This window comes from Conger conger, chromosome 3 (genome assembly GCF_963514075.1).
Source record: "Conger conger chromosome 3, fConCon1.1, whole genome shotgun sequence".
Lineage (NCBI taxonomy): Eukaryota > Metazoa > Chordata > Actinopteri > Anguilliformes > Congridae > Conger > Conger conger.
In genome coordinates, this window is record NC_083762.1 from 35,281,874 (window position 1) to 35,308,890 (window position 27,017).

Here is a 27,017-nt window from a genome sequence, read left to right on the forward strand (position 1 = left end):
TGGCTGACTGTATTTATTTTCAGTATTCAGTATTTTACTGGATTTTATTTTGTACAGTATTAAAATAAATAGCAGTGCGTTAAAAACGTGAATAAAGTGCAAATATTTTAGAATAGCTTTTAGTTCAAATGTAGTGGAAACATTACACATTCACATAAAGCATTAGCAAATTTGATCAAGTCTGAGTTATTCTTTTACAGCAAGAAAATAAAAGGAATATTAATCTGTTCAAAAAAATGGCAGTCAACAATTTTCTCTTCAAAATCTCTTCAAACTGTATAAACTGAAGACATTTTTCGAGATTTAACTTCAGTTTAAATTCCTGAAATAATATATAGTTGCATAACCATTGTTTTTGGCTCTTCTGGCACCTGGAAACAGATATTTCAGCCCCGGATGAACAAACTACATTCCACAGTTCCTTTAAGTTTTTGGATTTTGCTTCAGAAACTGCATTTTTAATGTCACCTCACAAGTTTTCAATGGGGTGAGGTTGAGGGATTGAGCTGGCCACTCCATTACCTCAATCCTTTTTGCCTGAAACCAAGATGTTGCTCGCGTACTCGTGTGTTTGGGGTCATTGTCTTGTTGAAACACCCATTTCAGGGGCATTTCCTCTTCACCATATGGCAACATAATCTCTTAAAGCATTTTGATGTATTCAAACTGATCCATGAAACCTTGAACTATTGTTTGATCCGTTTTAACAGTTAACATTTTTTTCTGCTTGTTTCGGGTTTGGTTGCCATTTTAAAGCATTTGAGATAATTTTAGCTGAGCATCCTATAATTTTCTGCACTTCTTTACATGTATACGTTTCCCGTCTCCAATCAACTTTTTAATCAACTGACGTTCCTCTGAACAATGTTTGGAACGTCCCATTTTACTTAGCAATTCAGAAGGAAATATATTTTATAACAACGTGTGAAACATTTGCTTCCTTCTTCCTTAATAAAGGACAGCACTGCACACAGCTATTATTTTGAACACGCCCCTTTCAATGAATGAGTCAATTACTCAGAACAAGCAGCGTGCATGTCATGACAGTTGGGTCTACAAGTAAATTATTTGCCATGCAGAAATTTCACTACTACTACTAACAGTGGTTCATCAGGTTACTGATGTTGTACTGCTATTTTCTTGAACCCAACTGTATATTTAAATGTTTAAAAAACTAAGTAATCATGGTGAGTCATGATGAGTGATTGGCAGCAGTTTGAACTTCATGAAATGATCATTTACCCCACTAGGGCAGGCTGGCAGTTGCCTGTAGCCAGGTTGAAACCGCAACCTGTGTTGGGCCAGTTAAATGGCAAAACGCAAAGGTTTTATGAAGCCCGCCTGAAGCAGAAATGTATGACATTTTGGTATTCGCACAGCATAGACACCTCTGTTTTTATTTTGTATGGTTTTTTACCTTTATTTTGGCAGGGAAAGTCCCACTGAGGCTATTTCACAGTGGATCCCTGCTTATAGAATTAACAAAATTAAGCATAGCAATTTTCTTTAATGAATTAAAAAATATATATATAAAAAGACATGGATAGAGACATGGACCCTTTATGGAGATTCATCAGCCTGCTAAACATGAGAGAGTTGGAATTGCAAGCCAGGCCCATGCATCTAAAATGATGCTTTGCATCTAAAAAGACGTAATAAAAGTGCAGATATTAACAACATGTGCACACTTCTGTCATCAGGTCTGCAAATAAAATGGTGCAAAAAAACAGTTCTGCAGACAGTAATGCCTTGTTAATGAGACGTCAGAGGAGAATGGCCGGACTGGTCAAAGCTGACAGGAAGGTGATAGTAACGCAAATAACCACACATTCCAACAGCAGTATGCAGAAGAGCATCTCTGAACACACAACGCATCATGAATCTCTAAGTGTATAGGTTACAACAGTAGAAGTAAAAATATATCGTGAAATACCTAATATATACAATGTATACACTCATCAAGCACTTTATTAGGCAGCAGTGCAATGCATACAATCATGTAGGTACGGGTCAGGAGCTTCAGTTAATGTTCACATCAACCATCAGAATGGGGAAAAATGTGATCTAAGTGACTTTGATTTAGCTAGCTATGTAACATCAACTTTAGGTATGCAATGTATTTAACTATGTAAGATTAAAGAAAATTGGGGACCCTTGTGAACCACTGCTGTGGATTGTGCAAGCATTAAATAGCAATATGAATTACCAACTACATGAAGTAGATATGTCTAAATTAGTTTCATGGGCAATATATGTGCTTGTTTGAGATTATATATTTTATGGTTGTTAAAACATTTACGACAAATATCTTAAATAGGTTTGTGTCCATCCACCAGGAGGCTACGTATGCACCCATTGCATTATGCAGACTTTCCTAAGTATTTCCCCTCCTTAAAATCTTCATCTGGCTATCATTCTTTAACTTGGAAATATTCCTTACATTCTTACAAACAACACAGTTTCTAAGATTGGTTCGTGAATATAAGTGTAAAAGGAAAATGTTATTATTTGATAGATCACAAGAGTTATTTGGATATAAGATAGGATATATGATACTTTGGGAGTTGGTAACATAATTTGAAGAAAAGTGAGATGATCAAAAGACCTAAATTACTGCTTAAATGGTTATACAAATAAGTCTTTCAATCCAATCTACTGTCATCAGGCTGCTTGTTTATTATATTCATACATAGACTGATAAACATTATAGCAATTTAACAAAAATGCATGGAACACCCCTTCCTGCTCAGTCACAAATAACGTTGGCTCAGCATTGAATCTGAAATGAATCTGCCATCTAGCAGCTAATATTATTTGAATATGCTGCAGTAGTATCTCACGCAACTGAGATGAAAGGTGATCCAGGACCTGGTCTGCCAAAGACGAGGGTCAAACCATCTTTGGTTTTTCCACCCCAAATTGAAAATTAATTTGAATCCAAACTGTCCCCGATATTGCTGCCTAACAGGCTGTTTTGGGTGGGGTTATTTTAATGATTTCAAAATGCAATGCAAATACGTTTTATTCAGAAATGTGTTTGATAAATGCATTCATTAAGCGTAGCGTTAGTTCATGCAGGCCGCATGATCAGTGTCAGACGAAGAACCCCGTGGGGCTGGTGACTGCGCATAGGTGCCTCAGAAGAGGGGAAGAACCTATGTTTTTTCATTTTTGTTTGAGCCTCCTTTTTGTGAATAAACGCACCCTTGAGTGCTGAAAACTGCAACGGTCTTGTGTTTCACTCTAAATGACATGCACATCTCCCTGATTCCCCCTCTGGTTGCCACATAGTGCATCTACGTCAGGACGAATAGAGGTAAGAGAGGCAATAGGGAGTCCTCCAACTGTTAACATAATATATTTGCAGATATAGTTTAACGCCCAGCGTCGCGCGTAAAATGTCCCGATTTTTCACAAATCAAATGTGGCAACCCTAATCTCAGCATCAGATGACACTCAGGTGATTCACAAACCACAAGTAACCTACTCTTTAATTTGCGAATAGATCGCTATTGTACCAGACGAGATTGTATTGGTCGTGAAATTAGAAATACGTATTGCACTATATTTGAAATTCCGTATGGGAATGTTAACAGATGATTGAATTGCGTGTGGCCCCATTTGAGCTTAAGCGAACTATTCTAAGCACATCTGAAAGACTAGTAAATGATATGAAATGATATGCGTTGTCAAAACGGACAAGCATGTTGACGTACCGAAAGGGGCAGGGAACTTGTTCTGTCATTACTGAACTCTAGCCAACTGAAAATGGCATGGCAACGTGCTGGAAATATACCCCTAAGCGCGGTAAGTGAAACAGAATGTCGTGTTCTATTTTTCATTCCTTAATGTGAGAGGGATCACATGCAGTTGGGACAACTGGTTAGCGTGCTATTCTGTCGAACAAATTTTAGACGAAGTCGAAATCAACGCTCCAGCAGTTTGTGAAGAGTGTGACCCCGCCGTGGCAAATGTAAAGCACAGTTTGCATATCGTATAATGGATGATTGGTTAAAGAGAGGTGGTTAGCTTTTTCTGTATGTTCAATTGTTAACCGGTGTATTCAAGTGTTCAGATCCTCGTGCTTTACTCTGATTTTACTTGTTTACTTACATTTTATCGTTACTCAATGTTCGCCCGGATATAGAAGTAGGATTCACTTTCGTTTCGCACAAAATCTTGTGCCGTCTGTACCTTGTTTCCTGTTGTAAATGAGCCCAGTGGAAACAATTGATTCAATTGATATTTCATGCAAAGTATTATCACCGAAACTGAACTTCGCCTGCTTTGGTTCCATTCAAATCAAGGGCGTGTATATTCCTGGCTTACTTTTCTATACTGGAAATCATATTAGCTGCGACAAGACTGCGGTCACGCCATCCGTACTTAGGAAAACGTCGGTCAAAGTATCCACACTTAAATGTCTGGTGGGCATGTACATTACGGTTTACGGTAAATGTTTTGAGGACTATATACAGCTGAACTCACTACTAATAGTAAAAGTCACACAATCAATGCCATATATACCTGACATGATCCTCTTCAAGGTGTGTGGTATTTCCTGAAAACATTTTGATTTACATTTTTAAAAAATAGATTTTTAAATAGTGCAATGTATTGAATAAATTTACCATTTGAGGATTTGCAATCCCATAATTCCAAATTCCTCCAGTACAAAGTCTCAGTCAATAGTGTGTATACCTGACATGGTGCTCATCTTGGTGTCCCTGGTAATATTTTATCGATTTTTAAATCGTGCCATGTATTGAATATAATCGCCCATAATTCCAAATTCCTACCGTAAAAAACTAAATCAATGTCATGTGAGACAGGTGCTTGGGTTGTTGGACCCAAAATGCACGACTAAGACAAAAGGGTTGTAATAAAGTCCCATCAGGGCTTTATTCAGGGAATGTCCAGTGAGCGTAGTCAAATAACAAGCAATGTTTATACACGTAAAATCCAGCCAAATCCAAAGTACAGTACCAAGGGAGAAGGCAGTCTCGTAATCGGTACACCACGCAAAAAGTCCAGTAGCCAGGAAAGCTGTCAGCCGGGCAGAAGTACAGGCGGACAGGCGATGACGGCGTAAGAGTCAAGACCGAAGTCTGCTCCGCAGGGCAAAAGCACAAAGACAGCAGGCAAAGTCATGGTACAGGCAGGCAATGGTCAACAAAACAGAAGTCAATAATCTTTGGTCAATAAACAGGCTTGATCATAATGGGTAGACAATGGCTTGCCAAAACTGCTAACGCGTAAACTGACGAACAGGAGCCAACAATCTCACAGAGACTTGCCATGAAACTGAGCTGATATGCAGGTGTAGACAATTAGCTTGAGAGCAGCATGAGAATGGAAATCAGGTGTGGAGGATTGACAAGTCAACAAGATAATTAGTAATTGTTAGTAATAAACCTATCCTGCCCTAGTGTTAGTAAATTAGTAAATGAAATGCACAAGAAACGTAAGGTAAACATGAACACATGGTTAGAATGTTTGTATTACCCAATCCTGATCTAAAGTTAGTAGGTTAGTAAGAAGACAAGGGAAATTGAAACAATTAAGGAAGTGTGAGTGACAGAAAGGGGGAGAGAGAAAGCAGGCACGTAAGGTTTGCAGAAAGACACAAAAAAGTGCATGCTAAACAATGAACAGAACCACATAACATGAAACACACATAAATTGTGACATAACAAGTTTGCAACTGTGACATGACAAGACTAACAATTAAATCGTAACAACTAAACATGAAACGTGACATGAAAATGAAATGTAACAGGAAATAAAACAAAAACGTGGCGAGACTAGACAAACGTAATACGTGACATAACAACAACATAACTAAGACAATAACTAAACATAAAAAAAGACATGACAAACATGAAACCTGACACCATGGATACCATGGTTAGTGATCTCCAGGAATAGCATGGTGTTTTGATTTAAATTGTGCCATGTATTGAATTGAAGAGTGAATATTTTGCTGAAGAGTTTGCTATTCCATAATTCTAATACCCACTGTAAAAACTAGTGTTTAAAATAACCCCAACCACGGGGTGAAATCTAACATTTACAAATTACATTACAAATCTATTAACTGTCAAATTGCTAGTGAATGGTATGTCCCAGAAATGTCATGATGTTACATATTCATAGGCATGGATTGAATGTTGTTCATATTTAAAAAATGACCTGGCTCTGGTAATATTTTCAGAATTGAGCCAAATATGAAAAACGTTTTTTTCCCTCTCTCCTCTACTGTACCACGCTCCCAAGGACCCCATACCTAAATGTGGATGTGGGTGTACCGTGGTGTACCGACCATATGCTAAATTCATGTAATGTAATGATCAGAAATATTTTGTTGTCATTTTATAATTCCATATTGACATTTTGATGTGACATGTTTGCTGTCATGCTTAACATTGGACATCATCTTGTGGTGTTTACCAACTGCTGGCATTTTATTCTCAATTTTGGTAGTTTACTCTGACCTCACTCTCCAAGTAATTCTGTTGTGCACCTGGGGCCTGTATCACAAAGAACCTAGAACCTTCCCAAATCTGTAACATGGACTAAAGTAAAAATAACTGATCCATGTTTTACTCCGCACAGTTATCTACTTAACCCGGTGATCCACCTTTGTGAAAGACCACCTGAAGTTTAAGGGTCTTGTGGAATGCATGCACAAATTGGGAGGAAGCATGTCTGTCATATGCAGAGACCTGCACCTTGATTGGTTGGGGATATCAACCAGCACCACAAATTTAGAGCTGACTGATGCCTGCTGCTGAACCCAAAGGAATGAACAAGACTCAATATGGTCAGAGACACTCTTTGCTCACATGCTGGAGTAAGCAGGTTTAATTGGATACAGGTGAAACATAGGAAAACATGTTTTTTTTCCTCGCAATGAGGGGGGTCTGTTTTACTCACTGGTATCATCCTTCTTCGTGGAACAGGCTCAGGTTAAGGACTTTGACTTTGATCAATTTTAATTCACCCCTGAGGCTGGTATGCTATAATTTATCAGCTGCATTGACCTGTGATCTGAACTAAATGCCAGAAACAAAGAATGCAGGCTTCCCAACTGAATGTCCCATACTTAATGGTTAATACTTCATAATTTACAGTATGTCTAAATGAGACTGCAGACAAGAACATTTCATTCAACAGTTGTTTAGTATTTAATGTTTTGAATTGCATGCGGTATGCAATAGCATCAATAACTAAAAATTTGAAAGCAGGCATAAGATAAACAAAGGTTGATCTTATTGTCAAAGGACCATTCATGAAAGTAGTGGCATATATTTCATTATATGGTGACCAGGAGGGGCGCATGGCAAATGCAAAGAGAAGCTATAATAATGGCAATTGCAGTCAGAAAACCTGAAATATGGTATGACTGATATGGGACAAATCAATATTTTGTTTCAATGCTTGGAAAATGGGCTTGAATATGGGGATGTCCCAGAAAGATTGGACATCTGGTTCCCTTAATGATAGCTTTCTATCTTGTGCATTGATTCACTCATTTGTTCTTTTTTGCAGCTCAACCCACAATATTTACAAGCAAATTCCACCAGCCACACCTGGCCTTTTGGGGCATTTGCTGAGCTAATCGGTAAGTGGGCCTGTCCTTTTGACCTTCACAGAATCTATTGATAGAATGCAATAAAGCATAAAACTTTGTTCCAGACGTTTTGTGGCTTATCTCTCTACTTCTTTGCAAATTGTAATATCGCCTTCCGATTCTTACTACTTACTCACACCTATATTGCTGCTCTCTAAGTCTTCTTCGAAAGGTTAATTGAGATACCACCATCCCTGCCCTGTGCAGATTGTTTGTGATGTCACTGTTTTGGGATTTTTCTTTACAGCTCTCACAATGTATCTGTCATGAGAAACACCATGTTGTTGGTGACCTTGGTCAATCCTTTTGATGTCTGTTGCTCAGTATGCCAGCACTCTTTCTTTTTCAGGACATTCCAAGTTATTGTACAAGCTGTCAGGGAAGTGAAGTTTAAGGTGAATTATGCTCAATTTCCAAATCCAGCAATTTTAACAGCCAACGCGCTTGTTTGACGTTCAGCACTCTGAATCGCCAAATTATTTGATTGGCAGAGCAACCTGTTGGATCAACCTTTATCAAAACTCACAAACAGCTTACAATTGAAAGATGTATTAACATGTACTAACATTAGCATGTGTAATGTTGGGTGGCGGGGTTGGGGGGTAGTATGGTGTGTGTGCTCTCAGCATAGCTTTTGGGGAGGGGGGGGCAGTGATGGAGACAGATCAGACAGCATTCCACATGATTAAAACAGAGCAAGCTACTTCAGTTATGCAGACAGTGCAAGTTTGCAAAAATTATTTACGAAAGATTTGCCTGGTCTCAATGCCAATAGCCAATAATATTTACCCAACAAAAATATCCTCAATACTTTGGATTTTCCCTGTTTTCTAAGCTTCAGAATGGCTTGCTTTTCTCCCAAAGACAGCTCTCTGGTATTCAGGTTGATTTATCTTTTCTAACACAAATGCAGTCTCCATAGGACTAATGCATGGCTAAAACCAAGAGTAGACATTCAGAACATTTTCTTGTGTAACAAAACAATCTTACAGGACATGTCTAGGCAACAAGAAACACCGGTCAGTCACATGTTCCAATACTTTTGCTCACCCAAAAATTGGGTGGTCTGGTATAAAGGGTGATATGCTCCAAGTTAAAATAAATAATAAAAATAAAAGCTGAAATTCGTATCTGTCATCTCCTGTACATCTTTTGACAGCAAACAAAATTTTTTCCAGTGTATAGCAAGAAAAGGAATTGACCTTGTTGTTACAATACTTTTTGGAGAGGACTGTATTTTTTCCCCTGCGATGCCTTTAGTCAATTTTTTCTGCATAAAAGACTGCATAGAATCGTGCATTAGCAGGGCCACTGATTTGTTAGGAAAATCGCTCATAGGCTAATTATCCCATCACTGTACTCCTAGACAATGCCTACGACCCGGACGTCAATGCCAAACAGCAATGGATTGACTGGACTCGGATACGGACAATGGACTGCCTGATCTTCAGTGACAACGGGGCTGGTCTGGACTATAACAACATGCTCAAGATGATGAGGTCAGTAACAGTCAACAGGGTAATCAAAAGAAGTTGCAGCCAGAAAAAAAGAATATGCCACCCTGGTTAGGTAGTCGTTTTCCCCTTTCACACCTTGGTCTCATATACTGAATAATTCTGAATCTGTTCACACTTGACCGTTCTGGATAGATTTGGTAAGACCGAATTTCTAACCTCTGAACCAATGCAGGGCAGGTCATCGGGTCATCCAAGCCTTCGCCGCAATTCACCGTTAGCCAAGCTTATCCCGTTACATAAGCAGAGTAGTTTTTGGTTTAGCTTTAATTCTGTTAGCCAATTGCTAGCTATATCTGTCATGTATTTATGGCACTAGCCAGCTTGCTATATTGCAACTTTAAAATGGGAAAAGCCTGACACAGATGTACCAGGGAGAAGTGTTGCACAGGAATTTGTGAGCCAATGATGACAATTGTGTAATGGTGTTCTTACAATAGGCAAATGATTCCAAATGAAATACAAATAAGTTGGCTGTTTTACAGGACTGCTTTGTGAAGGTTAAAGACTGGATGGCACAGAACTTTTAACAATGAAATTCTTACAAGACAGAAGTGCTTTTTGTTGGCCCTGAACACCTTTCCAATCCGCTTTATCTGCTTTCTCATATTTGTGCAAGAATTGTTGAGAGGACATATTCAGTGGAAATACTTTTCAAAGAAATTGTGCTAAAAAGGTATTACTGTACTGTGTGTAAAGCTTTAACTCAGAGAACTGTTCCCATGGAAGAACATGTTTACACTCCTGCTCCTGCTCACACATGACACCAAAACACCAAAAATTGTTGGAACATTACAGGTTACAGGTTAATGTGCATGCATTAAAGGGCTTTACGATACATGTGCTCCTTTGTATGCGTGACATTTTTTGTGTGTGAAAACCCCAAGCCACCAACCTGACCCCATACTTTTTATTTCTGCTTAGTTTTGGCTACAGTAACAAGAAGACAATTAGAGGCCATGCCCCTGTGGGTCAATATGGAAACGGGTTCAAGTCAGGCTCCATGCGTCTGGGGAAGGATGCCATCGTCTTCTCCAAAACCCGGGACACCATGAGCGTGGGGCTCCTGTCTCAGACGTACCTGAAAGCCATTCAGGCTCAGCATATTGTGGTGCCCATCATCTGCTGCAAACAAAATGGAGAAGAGAAGTATATCCTTTCACAGGGTGGAAAACAGAAACAAAAATGGCTTACGAGGCTTCCTGGTAAAAACTTTCCACAGTAACTGGCTCTCTACTTCTGGCCACCTATTCACACACCCTTCCCCCTGTACATCTGTTGTAATCCCTAAAAAATTTTTTTGATTCATCAGGTCATCGCTGTAAATCAGAACTGAGTTCCAATTTGACCTGCCTGGTCTAGTAATGGTAAAAATGCAGATGTCTGACAGTTGCAGCCTGGTTCCTTTTCCTTGACCTCTAATCTCACTCAGTGATGTGCCAGATCATAGTGATAGCCTGGAAGCTATTCTGAAACACTCGCTGTTTGGAACAGAGGACGAGCTACTGCAGGAGTTGCAGGCCATCAATACCACCAATTCCTCCACAGGAACCAGGATCATCATATGGAACCTGCGCAGGTGAGGGCTGATGACTGAACATTCTCAAAAATTATGTCGGGTATGTCAACATCCCCTTTGATTGTAAAATAGGTTAATAAACAATGGAGGGTATCTTGAGCCAAATTATTATTATTTATACAGTTCTGTGCAGAAGTCTTAGGCACCGTAGACTTTATTATATATATGTTTATTTTTTTGTGTTTATTAGTATAAAAGAACACATTTAGATTTCCAAATATTCATTTAATTTCATTTAATTTTACAGAGACTTTTTTCATTTAATTAAAAAAAGTAACATATTACTGTAAGGAATTTACTATTTTTTTCAACAAAACTTGATCAAGGCTGTCTGAGATCAGAAGCATGCAGCCAACAAAAGTTTGCAGAAGAACTGTGGCAAGTTCTCCAACATGCTTGGAACAACCTCCCTGCTGATTTATAGAACTGCAGGACAGCGTTGGCTATCTCAGAGAAGTGATGCAGGGTAGTCACAAAAAATATTGATTGATTCAGTTTTTAACTATTCTGCCAAATTGCAGAAATGTAATGTAAAATGTATAGTACGTTTATTTAGGACCTTTCATTGAATTATTTTTGAAAGAATCTTATCTGGACAGAATGTTATACAGGTGCCTAAGACTTTTGCACAGTACTGTATAATGCACACGTTCACATATTTACAAGCATTTCAGTATGGAGCATTTTATTTTGGTATATGCAGTGGGCTCCAGAATTATTGGCACCCCTGATAAATCTTCACAAAAAGTAATGCAGTTATTGACCATAAGCTTTATTTTCCAACAAGAGAAGTAGTATGCTTTATTAATGATTCAATGGAATCAACCAAAGTCTTAGATTTTTCCTCAAAAAACAGGTTCCACAATTATTGTCACCCCTGGTTTAATACTTTGTGCAAACACCCCTGGCAAAGATGACAAACACAAGACTTTTCCTGTGGATTGTTGTTAATACACGTAACGTACCATGTGATCTTGACTCATCTGCTATGCTGGAGGACAAGCTGCCCATAGAACTCAATGTATTTTTACGGCAAAAATATTTTTAAAATCTCAGGTCAACGACATAACATATAAATACAGCAATAACACAGATTCATTATGGTTAATTTCTATGCAGTTTATGGTTGCTCAAATCGAGCTGATCGGAAGAGAGTCCCATATTGTGGGGGAAAAACGTGGATTATAAAGGAGTTGTATGTGCTATAAAAACACTGTGTAAAAGTAGAATGGGAAGCTTGCCTGGAGAACGCGTGTCGCTATCTGGATGGTTAGATCCATTCGTGCTGCCGGGTGACGTGGTCGTATGTATGCGGGGTATCCTAGATAACATTGGTAATTGGTATATATAGGGTACAATTGGCAACCAAATTGGGAGAAAAATCAGATAGAAAAATCAGAAAGACATTATTTATTTAAAAAATCTAAAAACATTAACCCCTCATTTATCATTACATACACTCAGTATGAGTATGCAGACCACTTTATTCGGTATGCAAATAACTAATCTGCCAATCATGTTGCACCAACTAAATGCATAATAGCATAGAAACATGGTCTAGACTCTAGAGCAGGGGTCGGCAACCCTGGTCCTGGAGAGCCGCAGGGTGTGCTGGCTTTCGTTGTTACTTGGCATTAATTGATCAATGAAAGCCGTTGATTGCACAGTTAACTCACCTCACCTGGTTTCTTGGGTCTGAATTGGTTGCTTATTTTAAGGTGGAGACGAAAGCCAGCACACCCTGCGGCTCTCCAGGACCAGGGTTGCCGACCCCTGCTCTAGAGGATCAGTTGTTCAGACCAAACGAATGGGGAAGGAATGTGATCGAAGTGACTTTGACCATGTAATGATTGTTGGTGTCAGGTTTGAGTATCTCAGAAACTGCTGATTTCCAGTGATTTTTACTCAACAGTTTCTCGAGTTTATAGAGAATACAGCAACAAAAAAAACATCTGGTTAGTGGCAGTTCTTTGAGTAGAAACTTGAGAGAGGTCAGAGGAGAATGACAGCTGACAGAAAGGTGACAGTAACTCAAATAACAGTACGTCACAATAGTGGTATGCAGAGGGCATCTCTGGGCACCAAACCACCTGCCACACAGGGGCACTCATGAGATGCAGCCATAATACAGACTGCGCCACAGTGGAAATACAGTGGTAATACCGGCTATTTAACTATCTAGCTAAAGTAGTAGCTAGTTAAAAGTAGTTTTGTCTACTTTGCTGGACAGTTGACTGGCAGATATGGGATATTTCTCATTACACATGACATGAGAACATCCAATCTCGTGACCAAGAAAATAATATGGAAATACCGTGACCGCATTTTCTTTAGGAAATGCACATTTCTAGTTTAGAATACTTTCTTGTTTTCTCAAATGAATTCAGTTAGCTAGATTATTTAAATTAATTTCAAGCTCTGCTTGCCACCCACCTCAGTCACTCCCATTATAGTTGAAGAACACCACTGGTGGACTGCTTTTTTTATGCTTCTTAGGTTCACAGGGGAGACGGAGTTTGATTTCGAAAAGGACCGGTACGACATACAGATCCGACGTGTGGATTCGGGTGATGATAACAACCATCAGGACCCCAGCAAGGTCTCCGAACCAGAGAGCCAATACTCCCTGCGTGTGAGTATCACAGTGATGAGGGGTACACATTCAGACCTGTGAGGCTTTTTTAAAATGCTGTGTGGGTTTCACGCTACTCTCACACATGGACCTGACAATTCTGTAATTCTAAGTGGGTCATTTCTCATTAATTTTGTTATTTTTTATTTGTTTATCAAAGAGCTGAAAGGGTAAGAACTGAATTCAATGGCTTAGTCAGCTTATTGGTTCTTAACACTGGCAAGACTAGTTTTTGTTTGAAAACAAAACTATATACAGGGAGCACTAATTCATTGGACAGTGTGACCTTTTGTACATTTCCCCCTCCCTCCTGTTTTCAGACATCAAAAATATTAGGTGGTTTTTGACTTAATGTAGAATAAAGTAATATTTTTTAAGGTTGCATATTGGTCGCATATCCTTTTTATGCAATGAGTGCTTCAAATCTGAGATGCATAGTCATCCCCAGACACTGGGTATCTTCCCTGATGATGCTCTGCTCGGCCATCTTCAGTTCCTGCTTGTTTCGGGGACTTTTTGCCTTTGGTCTCCTCTTCAGCATGTTCAATTGGATTCAGATCCAGTGATTGACTTGGCCAGTCAAGGATTTTCCACTTTTTGGCTGTCAAAAAAACCCTTTGTTACTCTAGCAGTATGTTTTGGGTCATTGTCTTGTTGCATGGTGAAGTGCCATCCAATATGTTTGGAGGCATCTGATTTTATCTGAGCATATAATGTAGATTTCAGAATTCATCGGTGTAAGAATGGTAAGAAAACCCATGGGAAGAGATAACAGAACCAAGAGACATGGTGTATAGAACCGAGCCCTGTGGGACTCCAGTTTGTAGGGGGTGGGGGTCAGAGACAGAGCCCCTCCAAGTCACCTGGTAGGAACGACCAGAGAGGTAGGAGGAAAGCCATGTCAGTGCAGATCCTGTTACACCCATCCCAGTCAGCGATGAGAGCAGAATCTCATGGTTGACTGTATTGAAGGCGGCTGACAGGATGAGGAAGAGGAGGACAGAGGAGAGGGATTTGGCTTTAGCAGCGTGGAGTGCAGTGGTCGCGAGCAGGGCGGTCGGTCTCAGTGGAGTGGCCACTCTTGAAGCCGGACTGGTTGGGATCGTGGAGATTGTTCTGGAGAAGATAAGTGGACAGTTGGGAGCAGATTGCCCGTTCCAGAGTTTTAGCGAGAAAGGGAATGCCATGTTAATTTTAGAGTGAAAGAAGGAAGATTTAGCTAGAGAGACAGAGGAATGGAAAGATGATAGGAGGGCATGGAAGGAAGCTATATCACTGGGGAGACAGGACCTTTTCCATTTTCTCTCCGCTGCCCGCAGTTTGGTTCGGACAGCTCGTAGAGCATCAGAAAGCCAAGGACTGGAGGGGGGGGAGTCCCGGGCTAATTTGCTGGTGAGGGGACACAGAGAGTCAAAGGAAGATGAGAGGGAGGACATGAGGGTTGTAGCAGCATCGTCGGGAGACAGTCGAGAGAAAGACTCCACAGATGGTAGGGAAGAGAGGATTGTAGATGAGAGGGTGGAGGTAGACAGGTGGCGTAGGTTACGCTGACAGGTGACAGTGGATGGTGGGCGAGATGGATGGGTGTTAGAGGAGAGTGGAAGAGAAAAAAAGATGAAGGTTGAAGTCACCCAGGAGGATCAGGGGAGTACCATTGTCTGGTGAGGAGCTAAGGAGGATGGATCATGGGCATTTCCTTTTTTTTCTCTCCACAGTTTCCTTTTTCCATCACTCTAGTCTAATACTCCTGGACTAATTGAGTTTTGCATGGAGACTTGCATGGATTTGCATCCATTCAAAATTCTATTTAATGTAAGACTAGGCTTAATCTGTGTCTGCGAACCTAGCCCATAGTGTTTTCAGTCCTAGTCAACCAAACTTATTATTTCTCATCTGATAATTGCTGGCTGAATAACTGTGTTTGGTACCCTGCATGTCTATAACACGCCAGGGCCGATCCTCAACTCCTACCAGCCTTGAACATTGAGTTTTTGGCACAAGATGTATTGCTTTGACTTAAAATCTGTGTTTTTTTCCCCCACAGTATTTATTTTCATTTCCTCCTCTGGTGTGCATTCAGGCATACTGCAGCATTCTGTACCTGAAGCCCCGAATGCAGATCATCATCAGGGGGCAGAAAGTGCGGACTCAGCTGGTCTCCAAAAGTCTGGCTCTCACCCGCAAGGACCGATATACGCCACAATTTCTGGTATCCTTTATTCCTGTTGCCATACAGGCTGCCCTGTGATTTCAGCCTTTGCTTTGCACTGTGTGTGTACATATGATTTAGCTGTGTGACTAGGGCTTGTTCATGAATATACACTCACAGAGCACTTTATTAGGTAGACCTCGACACCAGCTTGTTAATGCAAATATTTAATCAGCCGATCATATGGCAACAACTAAATGCATAAAAACATGCTGACGGTTAAGAGGTTCAGCTGTTTTTTAGACCAAACTTCAGAATGGGGAAGAAATGTGATCTAAGTGACTTTGACTGTAGAAAGATCGTTGGTGCCAGACAGGGCTAGAATATCTCAGAAACTGCTCATCTTCTGGGATTTTCACCTCTCTCTCTCGAGTTTGCAGAGAATGGTGTGAAAAACAAAAAACATCCAGTGAGCAGCAGTTCTGTGGGCAAAAACAGTAACACAAATAACCACACATTAAAACAGTGGTATGCAGAAGAGCGCATGCAGGGGGCGACTTGGCTCAGGTGGTAAGAGCAGTCGTCTGGCACTCAGTGGGTTGCCAGTTCGTTCCCCCACCCGGGCGGTGTCGAAGTGTCCCTGAGCAAGACACCTAACCCCCAAATGCTCCTGACGAGCTGGTCGGGGCCTTGCATGGCAGCCAATCGCCGTCGGTGTGTGAGTGTGTGTATGACTGGGTGAATGGAGAAGCATCAATTGTACAGCGCTTTGGATAAAGGCGCTATATAAATGCCTGCCATTTACCATTTACCAAGAGCATCTCTGAACACAAACCTCTTAAGTTGATAGCAGCAGACCAATAAGTCTAAAAAATAAGTCTAATACATACATATTAAAGTGCTCACTGAGCGTTTATTCCTTAAATATTCAGCTGAATACAGTTATCTAGTGAATATCTATGTTATGAAGCTGCATAGAAGCCACCTGCGGTCTTGCAACGTTTCACCTGGATGATCCTTTCCTGGCTGCCTAAATGTCTTTTGATGTTGTTACCCTGAATTCCTTCTTCTTCAGAAGAAGAATATCAACATTACCTTTGGGTACAACACCAGAAACAAGGAGAATTGTGGTGTAATGATGTACTACAAAAATCGACTGATACGAGCGTATGAGCGTGTTGGCTGCCAGCGCAAGGTGAGAAAATGTTTGGAATATACGTTTGTACATTTAATCTGAGGTTTTCAGAAAAAAACTGTAGCATTGTTAGCGTTGTGGATCCATTTTTTGTTTGTTTGGGAATTCCTCTGTTTCCGCAAAGGCCACACCGAAGGCTTTGGGAGTTATCGGCATTATAGAGTGCAACTTCCTCACACCAACACACAACAAGCAGGACTTTGATGCCACAGAGGAGTACAGGTAACCAGGCTTGGTTTGGACCACATTTTAAATGACTTGACAGGAGTGACATCCTGAAGCCAGGAGTTAACCATGTAACTTCCAGTAAAACTTAATTCAGCCCTGTTTTTCCAGAGCTCCCTTTTTGTGTTAAATACAACAATTCAGTTCTCTGTGGCCATTTCAGGAAAGTAAAACAGAAGCTGGGAGAGAAGCTGGAGGAATACTGGTGTGAAATACGCTACATAAAATCGAAAAAGGATCCAAGCTGCGACTTGGCAATAGAGGACACCGAGTGAGTGTTCTGCATTGTGTGTTTGCTGTGGGCACCCTCTCAAAGGAAGCAACTTTGTACTTAACTTGAACATTGAACTTTACTTCCCACAGGGCTTAAAGCAAGAAAATGTTTTGAACTGAGTAATCTGAAATTCCTCTGTTAAGGTGGTGGCTGGGGGGGTGCTGGGGTAGCTGGAGTGTTTATTCATCAAATTTAAGTACACTAAATAGCCACTAGTCTTCTTATGAATGTCGACAAACATATGTACAAAAGTAATGGTTTCGCAATACCAACAATTAGGTTAATTATTAGCGAAATATTAGGTAAATTATGCTTATATTTTATGGAGTTACGATGAGTCACTTTCCAATACGATTCATTGACAAACTGCGCAATGCCATTATAAACCAGCAAATGCTGTTTGACATCAAATTTCTTCTTTCGTATTCCTTTTTAATCGATTTCCATTTTTTAATCCAACATTAGTTAATGCGGGGCTGTTTTTTGTTAAGGCGGACAGCCTTAACTATAAACCACTGCGGGAAACACTGATAGTTAGCACTGATATTATGATGATAACACTGATCATCATAATAGCTAACTAGGACTTTAATAATTATATCCATGTTCAGGCTCATCAGCTCATCAGACTCATCAGCATTTAAGGAAAGCAATCCTTTTTTCAACTTGTCAGATAAGCATTGCTACTGCCGTGTTTAAGTTTTCTTTAAGCCCTGTTCCCATTTCTGCACATTTACTGAAGCGTTTCAGGGTTTGGGGTTGGGCTGCTGTACCTTGTTCACTGATATCACTGAAATAGCCAATGCAAGGTTGAAACCACCACAGCCACCCAAGGGATACAGATGCCAATTTTTAAGCCCCATAAACATATAGGTCACCTGCAGTATAAGTAGATACAGTTACAGATACTCAAGCAAACAAATAGTTGAAATAAAGCAGCTTTAATTTAAGGGGTTTTGCATCCATATTAGGTGAACAGTATAGGAATTGTAGCCATTTCATACATAGTCCCCCCAATTTTAGGGGACCAAAAGTAACTGAGCAATTGGCTGGTCAAATGTTTCTTGGACAGGTATTTCATTGTTAGTTGTTGATTTTAGGAGTGCCATCTGTTTCCAAAAGCATGTACATTAAAAAACCTGTGCTTTTTGTTCTGGAACAAAGTGTTATGGGCAAATGAAACGAAGATCAACCTGTTCCAGGGTGATGAAAAGAGGAAAGTGTGGAGAAAAAAAGAAACAGCTCACAAAATAAGCAGTACAGGCCTGTAAAAAAAAGGCTGTAATTCCAACTTGGTTCACACAATATGGAACCCTAAAGCTGAAAGTCTTTCATCACACATGATTGTTTTATTTCAACTGAGTATTGAGCAAAATACTGTCCAAATACTTACGGTCTGCACTGTATATGTGTTTGGTTATAGGAAGTCTCCAGATCAGAACTGGGTCCAGTGTGTCAAGTGCCATAAATGGAGGAAGTTGTCAGATGAAATAGATATCAGCAAGCTGGATAATGACTGGTTCTGCTACTTGAATTCAGACCCCCAGTACAGGTAATGTCAAGTCTTTTCTCATTATATGCAATGCCTCCCCGTCTGTCCTTGGCGGTGGCTGTTTAAGGGAGAAACACAAGAACAACAGCCTGTCATCTCTGTTGTTATTTGTTACAGCCTTAGAAGTTAGTAGAAGGTAGAAGGAGGCTTTATGATACAAAAAAATGCAAAATGCTATCTGCGAGTCACTGATTTTAACCAATTATTTTGTTATGGAAAGAAAAATTGTTTCATTGGTTCTAACAAGAGCATGATTAACAGTTCATTGAAAGTCCACTCATTGTAGTTCCACCCTCAATCTTATTTTTCCAGTAGCAGAAGTACTTACCAGTTGGTCATTGGGTTCTTCTTCTAAGACCTGCTGTTTTGGACAATCCTGTATTACTGTAAATTGTATGTCTATGCAGAACCTGCGAAGCAGAAGAACAACTGGAGGACTCTGAGGATGAGCAGCCTTATCAGAAGACCTATAAACAGTGAGGATATTTCAATATCCATTTACATGTTGACTCGCCTCTAAACTTTTTTAAGGTAGCAAGTAGCAACCCACATAATGCACCCTACATAGTGTACTACTAGAGAGCATGCAGGGATCTCAGTTGCGTAGAAGCATTAAGTGCCATAAGGTCCCCCTCCAGTGGGACAGAGCCAACCATATCCTGCCTTTGCAACTCCCAATAGAAACTGGCTAGTGACTTCAGAACCAAGACTCACCCAGCTCTTATTTAGTCTGTATGCACCAGCTACAATGCATGTTTAATGTCTTCACAGAGAATCTGAATGAGCTTCTGTAGTTTGAGTATTTTTTCTTAAAGTATGAAATTATATTTTAAGCATATTTTCTGTTTCCTGCAGGGATAAGAAACAGCAGCAGGAGAAGAACAGGTGGCAGGTGAGGCGTGTGTGCGTGTGTGAGCTTGTATAATACACACTTCAGTTAAGCTTATAGACTGAAGGAACTGTTTGGCTGAATTCCCTGCAGAAAAAGTAGTGCTATCTGAGGTGTGCCTTGGCAGGCTGGTGGTGCCCCCATAAGGCCAAGCTGTAAAAGGGCCACGTGAACATTTCCTTGCAGCAAATTTACCAGAGAAATGTGCATTTGGCTAGGGTTGTAGGTAGTAAACAGTGTTTTTCTGTTGCTGTTTTTGAATTATGGATTTGGGAAATGAACTATGCTTTAGAAGTTTACCTGGCAAATAATTATGTACAATTTAAGCTTTAAGCTCTGTGCATTTGCAAGAGCAGCAGTTATATAATGCATAGGCATATAATGAGATGGTGACCTCCCCCAAACTCCCCTGAAGATTGATCGTCCAGAATAATAATAATAATAATAATAATAATAATAATCTTATTTATTTATTTTATTTGTATATATTTTTATATTTATTTTAACTTTATCATAATGTCAGTAATTGGAGAGTCTAAATTGCCCGTAGGTATGAGTGTGTGAGTGTGAGTGAATGGTGTGTGTGCCCTGCGATGGACTGGCGACCTGTCCAGGGTGTATTCCTGCCTTTCGCCCAATGTATGCTGGGATAGGCTCCAGCCCCCTGCGACCCTGATCAGGATAAGCGGGTTCAGATAATGGATGGATGGATGGATAATGTCAGTATTACCCCTTTTCATTGAAGTGTTACCCCCTTGAGGGGAATCAAGACAAGGGATATGAAGGGATTTTCCAACACATTCGAAATACATCAGCAATGGGCCTGTCCATAAGTCAAGTAATAATATCACCTTATGTATGACAAACCACAGACAATGACACAACAGAATGCTGAAGAAGCTATACCAGCACAGAGCACTTCGACTACACCCTCAACACGCAGTAGCAGAAGCCAGTGTTCCAGTGGCACAAGAGCAGAGGGTGATTTCACTGACAGAACCTCTCCCACCCTCACTCCTGTCAGTCGTTCTGGTAAGAGCGGCCACATGATGATAAATCCATGAGTAGTGCTAGAGAGCAGCAGAACACAGTCAGATGATAGAGCATGTTCGGAACAGCAGTAAACATGTTCTCTTCTCTATTCTGTTTGCAGGCCGGAGGCTCTCTGCCCAGCAGACACCTCTCAGCACGCGCTCCAAACGCACAACTATGAGGTAGAGGCTGAACTGGCTTCCACTGTAAAATACTGTATTCTGTATGTATTTTGGTAGATTATGCAGGTGATAAACGTACATTTTACTACATGCTAACAGACTGAAGAAAGAATATTGTGTTGAAAAATAAAATATTAATTTGGTCTGGATGTGTGGTCTACAGTAGTTGGACTGATGGACATGTCATGCACACATTCATGACATTGTGCAACAAACAGGTCTGCCAGAAAATGGACAGACATGGAGTTTATTACTTCTGTTAATAGCGTTGTATTGGACCGCATTCTACAAAAAATATGGCCTCCAATGTCTGCATTATATCCAGCACCTGCAGTGTAGTACCTATGTTGAGTGTCTTCCTTTTGCTGAATAAGTAAAGGAATTAATCATCATATTGACATGTGCAAACAGGCTTTCTAAATGTTTCATATTAAATCACTGTGCTTCTCTCTTTAGGGGCAAGAGGGTGCTGTTAACCCCAGAGACTGAGCAGGTAAAAAGGGCAAAGATGAGCCAGAGCACATCATCGGCAGCTGATATGGAGGCGGTGCCACAGGACACCCCAGACGTCCCCCTATTAGTGGAGGAAATGGGAGAGCCAGTGTCACCCTGTGATCTCGATAGGGCTAGCAATGAGCACACTAACCTACAAGTCAGTGATGGAGTCCCCGCACAAGAGTACATGCATTCCCACGACCTGACAGTATCCATCACCGCTCTATCACCTGTGCCGCAGCAAGTGACTGCTGCATCCCAAACTGAGGGTGTGGCAGAGATAAAGCAGGAGCTAGAGGAGGAGAGGACAAGGAGCTGGCGAGAGGATGAGACTTCAGAGCAGACGCAGCTCCAGAAAAGAGAGACCAGGGAGCTCACAGATTCAGGTGAAGGAGTGCGCCCCTCCCAAGAGATGCAGCAGGACTGGCTGGTCAAGCAGTGGGAGATAGTCTGTAAGGAGAGAGACCTGTACTTGGAGCAGTGGGAGACAGCCAGTAAAGAGAGAGACTGTTACAAGGACCAGGTGGAGATAGCCAATCAGGACCGAGACCAGTACAAGGAGCAGATGGAGACAGCCAATCAGGAGAGAGACCGTTACAGGGACCGGGAGGAGACAGCCAATCAGGAGACAGACCGTTACAGGGACCAGGTGAAGAAAGCCAATCAGGAAAGAGACCAATACAAGGTGCAGATGGAGACAGCCAAAGACCAGTGCAAGGAGCAGATGGAGACAGCCAATCAGGAGAGAGACCAGTACAAAAGGCAGATGGAGACAGTCAAAGACCAGTATAAGGAGCAGATGGAAACAGCCAATCAGGAGAGAGACCAGTACAAGAGGCAAATGGAGACAGCCAAAGACCAGTACAAGGAGCAGATAGAGACAGCCAATCAGGAGAGAGACCAGTACAAAAGGCAGATGGAGACAGTCAAAGACCAGTACAAGGAGCAGATGGAGACAGCCAATCAGGAGAGAGACCAGTACAAAAGGCAGATGGAAACAGTCAAAGACCAGTATAAGGAGCAGATGGAGACAGCCAATCAGGAGAGAGACCAGTACAAGTTGCAGGTGGACAAACTGAACCAGAAACTGCAGCAGATGAGGGCTAGTAGCGTGAAGCAGGAGCCATGTGACCAGGTCCCAGGGGGAGAAGATCATCTGGCTGTACAGTTGGAGTTCATCCACAAGGATCTGGACCAGAGCAATGCGGAGAGAGACCGACTGAGGAGCCAGGTGAGCATCCAGTATCCTGGCAACCACCATTTCAACAGTCCTTTTTGTACACATTATACATTTTACATATTGGGACACATTTTTTGTTGTTTTGGCTCTGTACTCCAGCACATTGGACTTGAAACAAAACAATGAATGATGTTGAAGTGCATGCCGTCAGCTTTCATTCGAGGGTATTTTAGTCCACATCAGGTAATCCATGTATGAATGACAGCCCTTTTTAACCCCCGCTATTTTAAGGGAGCAAAAGTAATTGGACCATTGGCTGGTCAGCTGTTTCATGGCTACCTACTGTAGGTGTCATTGCATGATTTGCTAATGGTCAAGAAAGCTAACAAATTTGTTGAGAGTTGATTCTATATGTGGAATTTGCATTTGGAATCTGCTGTTTTGCAACATGTGGACCAAATAAGTGTCAATTCCAGTGAAGCAGGACATCATGAGGCTGACAAATCAGAATAAAACAATCAGAGACATAGCCAAAACATTGGGTGCATCAAACTCAACTATGAACTGATACATTGTTAGGAAGCGAGAGCGGATTCGCTGGGGATACACTGCTTACGACCCCATCCCAGTCGTATCGTCTCAGAGCCTGTAACCGTGATTCCCAGGCGACCGGGGACTGTTGTTTGTGGCGATCCTACTAACCCCTGCCGAATCCCACCCTCGGAGCGGCAAGCCAATTATGCCGCTCCACGAGAGCCGGCAAGACTGGGACACGAACCCCAGTCCTCAGTGTGCAACTGTAACGAACTGATGCCGGCATCAAGTCTGTAAACAACTATTCTTAAGTGCACTCAAGCTCCTGCAGTGTTATAGGCTCATCTGCTGTAAACTGCTTCTAACTGGATGCATCCTGTTTTGGAAATTGGAGACTGTTAAAGAAAGCCGGACAGGTCTTGTCAAGTTTGATCTTGGACATGGATAGATTAGAATGGAATTCTTTAAATACGTGATTCATGGTGTTGGGGTCAGTGACAATGTTGTCGTCTGTATTCTGAATGCTTTTAGGTGGACAAGCTGAACCAGGAGCTGCAGCAGATGAGGGCTAGCAGTGAGCCGTGTGACCAGGTCCCAGGGGGAGAAGATCACCTGGCTGTACAGTTGGAGTTCATCCACAGGGATCTGGACCTGAGCAATGCGGAGAGAGACCAACTGAGGAGCCAGGTGAGCATCCAGTATCTTGGCAACCACCATGTCCACACAGTCCTTTTTGTACACATTATACATTTTGCTGCTTGTCTGTTTTATTATGGTTTTCTGAAATGTAATTTGTATGAGATTTTCATGTGTCGTTTTTCATGTGATGGCCTACGTATTGGGACACCTTTTTTTGTGGTTTTGGCTCGCATGAATAAGTAGGTGTAATAAAGTAAAAATGTTCCTAATAAAGTGCTGAGTGAGTGTATAGTAATCTTGTATGCTTGGGTTTCAGTCTGGGATTGCATGTGTATTCCAAGTCTGGGAAAGCAAGGTTTACGTACAGTCTGGATGGCAGGTGTATTTTCTCAAATGTGTTCTCTGAAAAGCTGCAGAACCTGCGTCTGAGTGTCAGCCGTCTCCTGGTGATCCTCATACCTGAGCTGGACCTGGAGCAGGTAAACTATGAGAGCTGCATCATTGAAGAGATCCTGGAACAGTACCTAGATGGTATCAGTTCTTCCCATCCCACATTTCTTTGAGAAGAAACCAGTCCCTGTCACTCCAACACCTTACCACCCTGATTCCCAGACTGGCCAGAAGTGACCAAATGCATCGCACCTTTAAGATTTCTTGTTAAACATAGTGCCTTTGTTTACAGCATTAATCCTTTCAGTCCCACGCCCAATATCAAGTGGCAACACCCCAAACCCCAAAGGGTTGGTTGAGAAAATTTAGTAGGGTCTTAAAAGGGGCTCAAAGCAATATAATGGCTGTAATTTTGATTGTTTTAAAAGGTTTAGCTTGGGACTGAAAGGGTTACATATGTAACATAATTTTCATACATCCTGTATCCTTTGTGTATTTCTCTGACTTTTGTAATTGTGGTCCAAGAGCATGCAATTCCCAACTTTTCAGTTTAATGTAACAATTATTTCATAATTTACATTTCATTGGTTTTCTTTTGATAAATTGCATTTGAAAAACTTAACTGAAAACATTCCTCCATTATGCCTCCGTTTCTTTTATTTTTTTCAATTTGGCATGTCGTACATTCTAATTTCTTCCTTATTTGGTCCTGTCCAATTATCTGTAACTGCAGCCACATTCATGCATAATCCCTACTGCTGATTTAGGGAAGTGTAGACATATGTGTGTTCTCTGAAATACCAGCTGATTGTTTTCACATCAGAGACCACACCTAAGCTTGCATAGAGTGGAGTTTGAGGAAGACCTTTCCTATGCAGCTTTGACATGCAGTCCGTGGGCACCTGCCCGACCAATGGGGGTTGTTAGAGAGCGGTGAAATAGAGACCCCTAACTGACAGAAGCTGGGCGACTCAATTGCCAATTATGCGTCGCCCTGTGGAGCTGCCAACTGCATTCAGCACTGGCATGGTCCAGATTTGATCCAAGAATGTGGGGCTCACCATTAAGGCTTGCTGCCTTAATTGAATGAGCCACCCAGTGATGTTATTGAGTGAATGAGAAGTGATGTTAATGTTTTAACTGTCTTTTTTAATTTTGAGTATTAAATGCTAGAGTAGTTTTAATCCAGAATCATAGATTATAGAATTCCTGTCAGCCCTGTATACTACTTTGTATGCTAACATTCTGTCCATGTCACATATCATATCTTTCTATGTAATCATTAACACAGTTGTCAATGCCAGATCCTTCCCACACCCCTGCAAGTGTTGTTAAGTCTTATGGCCAAAATAAATGAATGTTTTATGGAGAACTGTTGTGTATGAAGGACTTCCTGTATCTGCTTTGTTATCCCATACTGCACAGAGCGATGCACTTAGCTCACTGAAGACCAAGGGAACTTATCATGCTTTTATCTCAAAGCTTCATGGGGTGTCATCACATTCATGGAGAGACATGCACAATACTGAACTCCTTCACAGAAGGAACCCAAGTCCCGCCCTAATTTGGAATGCCCAACTGCCTGCAACCGCACCCACATTCATGCACAAACCTGACTGCCAATACAGGAGAATGTAAACAGATGTGGTTCTCCTCCAAAACATGTTGTGCCTCTGCTTCTTTTCTCACCGCAGACTATAGCTAAGCTCATATAAAGTGGAGTCAGAGGAACATCATACTGATCTCGATGAAACGTGAACCCCCAGCCGGAGTGGTTCCCAAACCTCTTCTTGAGTACCCCCAACCAGATCTAGGTATTTGTGTTCCATCTCAAGCGTACCTTATACAACTAATCGATCCCTTGATTAGTTGCATTAGGTGTGCATGAGGTGGAATGCATGAAATACCTGGATGAAGGAGAGGTTTGAGAAACACTGCCCTTACCATCTCAACCCTCCCATCAACTGGGTAATGCCATCTCCAATTGTGTGTTGTCCCATGGAGCTACCAGCCAAAATGGGTGCTGGCACAGTCCTGATTCGATCTGAGACCATGTTTATTCTGGTCTTTATAGCACAGCTCATCTCCTGACTGCTCACAATCTTATCGGAGTCTCTGCTGGATGCATGGCAGTATCTACTTTTACCTGTTTATCAACTGTTTTTTCTAACCACTTATACTAAATACTTTTATTGATCTCATAACTTTGTATGGCCTGTGGATATGTGTACATTATGCAGGGAACAGCTTGGAAAATACATCCACATGGAACCTACAAGTTTGGTTCTGCCTGGGGCAAATATTTTGTTTTGGTTGGGAACATTTCATACAGAGTATTGAGAGAATCCCTGAAATGGCTATTGAAAATAAATAGAAAATTGTCACATTAATTTTCAAAAAAGGTCATCAGAGTATAGTGCTGAACATTTTAACATGGGCATTGTTAGTTGGAACAGCTGGATTTCTAAAATAAACATATTTCAATTAATCCTCGCTTCCCTGGCAGAGTATAACTGTGATGTAGCCTCCACAGCCTTGAGGGTGAGACGGATGCGTGGGGGGTTGGACCCAAAATGCACAACTCAGACAAAAGGCATGTAATAAAGTACGTCAGGTACACCATGCAAAAAGGAAAGCTGTCAGAGGGGCAGAAGTACAGGTGGACGATAAGCTCGGGTTGATGACGGCGCAAGAGTCAAGACTGAAGTCAGGGCAAAAGCACAAAGACAGCAAGCAAAGTCGTGCTACCAGGTAATGGTCAACAAAAAAGAAGTCAATAATCTTTGCTCAATAAACAGGGGGGGGGGGGAATTTTGCGAAGATATGACACGGAACTGAGCTATATATGCAGGTGTAGACAGGTGCAGACAATTAGATTGAGAGCAGCATGGAAATCAGGTGTGGAGGATTGATGAGATAATTA

General features: G+C 41.2%; 1 protein-coding gene across 3 annotated transcripts; it reads left to right on the forward strand.

The window, feature by feature from the left end:
* The first annotated feature begins 3,727 nt into the window (after positions 1–3,727).
* On the forward strand, positions 3,728–25,466 carry LOC133123950 (MORC family CW-type zinc finger protein 3-like). Of its 3 annotated transcripts, XM_061234696.1 has the most exons (19): positions 3,752–3,807; positions 7,552–7,624; positions 7,983–8,028; positions 9,000–9,132; positions 10,072–10,298; positions 10,576–10,726; positions 13,223–13,358; positions 15,439–15,567; positions 16,583–16,702; positions 16,827–16,924; positions 17,091–17,198; positions 18,625–18,753; positions 19,161–19,229; positions 19,609–19,645; positions 20,515–20,674; positions 20,796–20,856; positions 21,313–22,582; positions 23,597–23,752; positions 24,115–25,466. In XM_061234696.1, the coding sequence occupies exons 4-19, from the start codon at positions 9,065–9,067 to the stop codon at positions 24,265–24,267; spliced, it is 3,072 nt and encodes a 1,023-aa protein (XP_061090680.1). In that variant the 5' UTR covers positions 3,752–3,807; positions 7,552–7,624; positions 7,983–8,028; positions 9,000–9,064; the 3' UTR covers positions 24,268–25,466. The 3 variants fall into 3 exon arrangements, with proteins under 3 accessions (XP_061090678.1, XP_061090679.1, XP_061090680.1); XM_061234694.1 differs by lacking the exon at positions 7,983–8,028 and having other exon boundaries at positions 3,728–3,807; XM_061234695.1 differs by lacking the exon at positions 7,983–8,028 and having other exon boundaries at positions 3,728–3,807; positions 24,121–25,466.
* Positions 25,467–27,017: the final 1,551 nt, after the last annotated feature.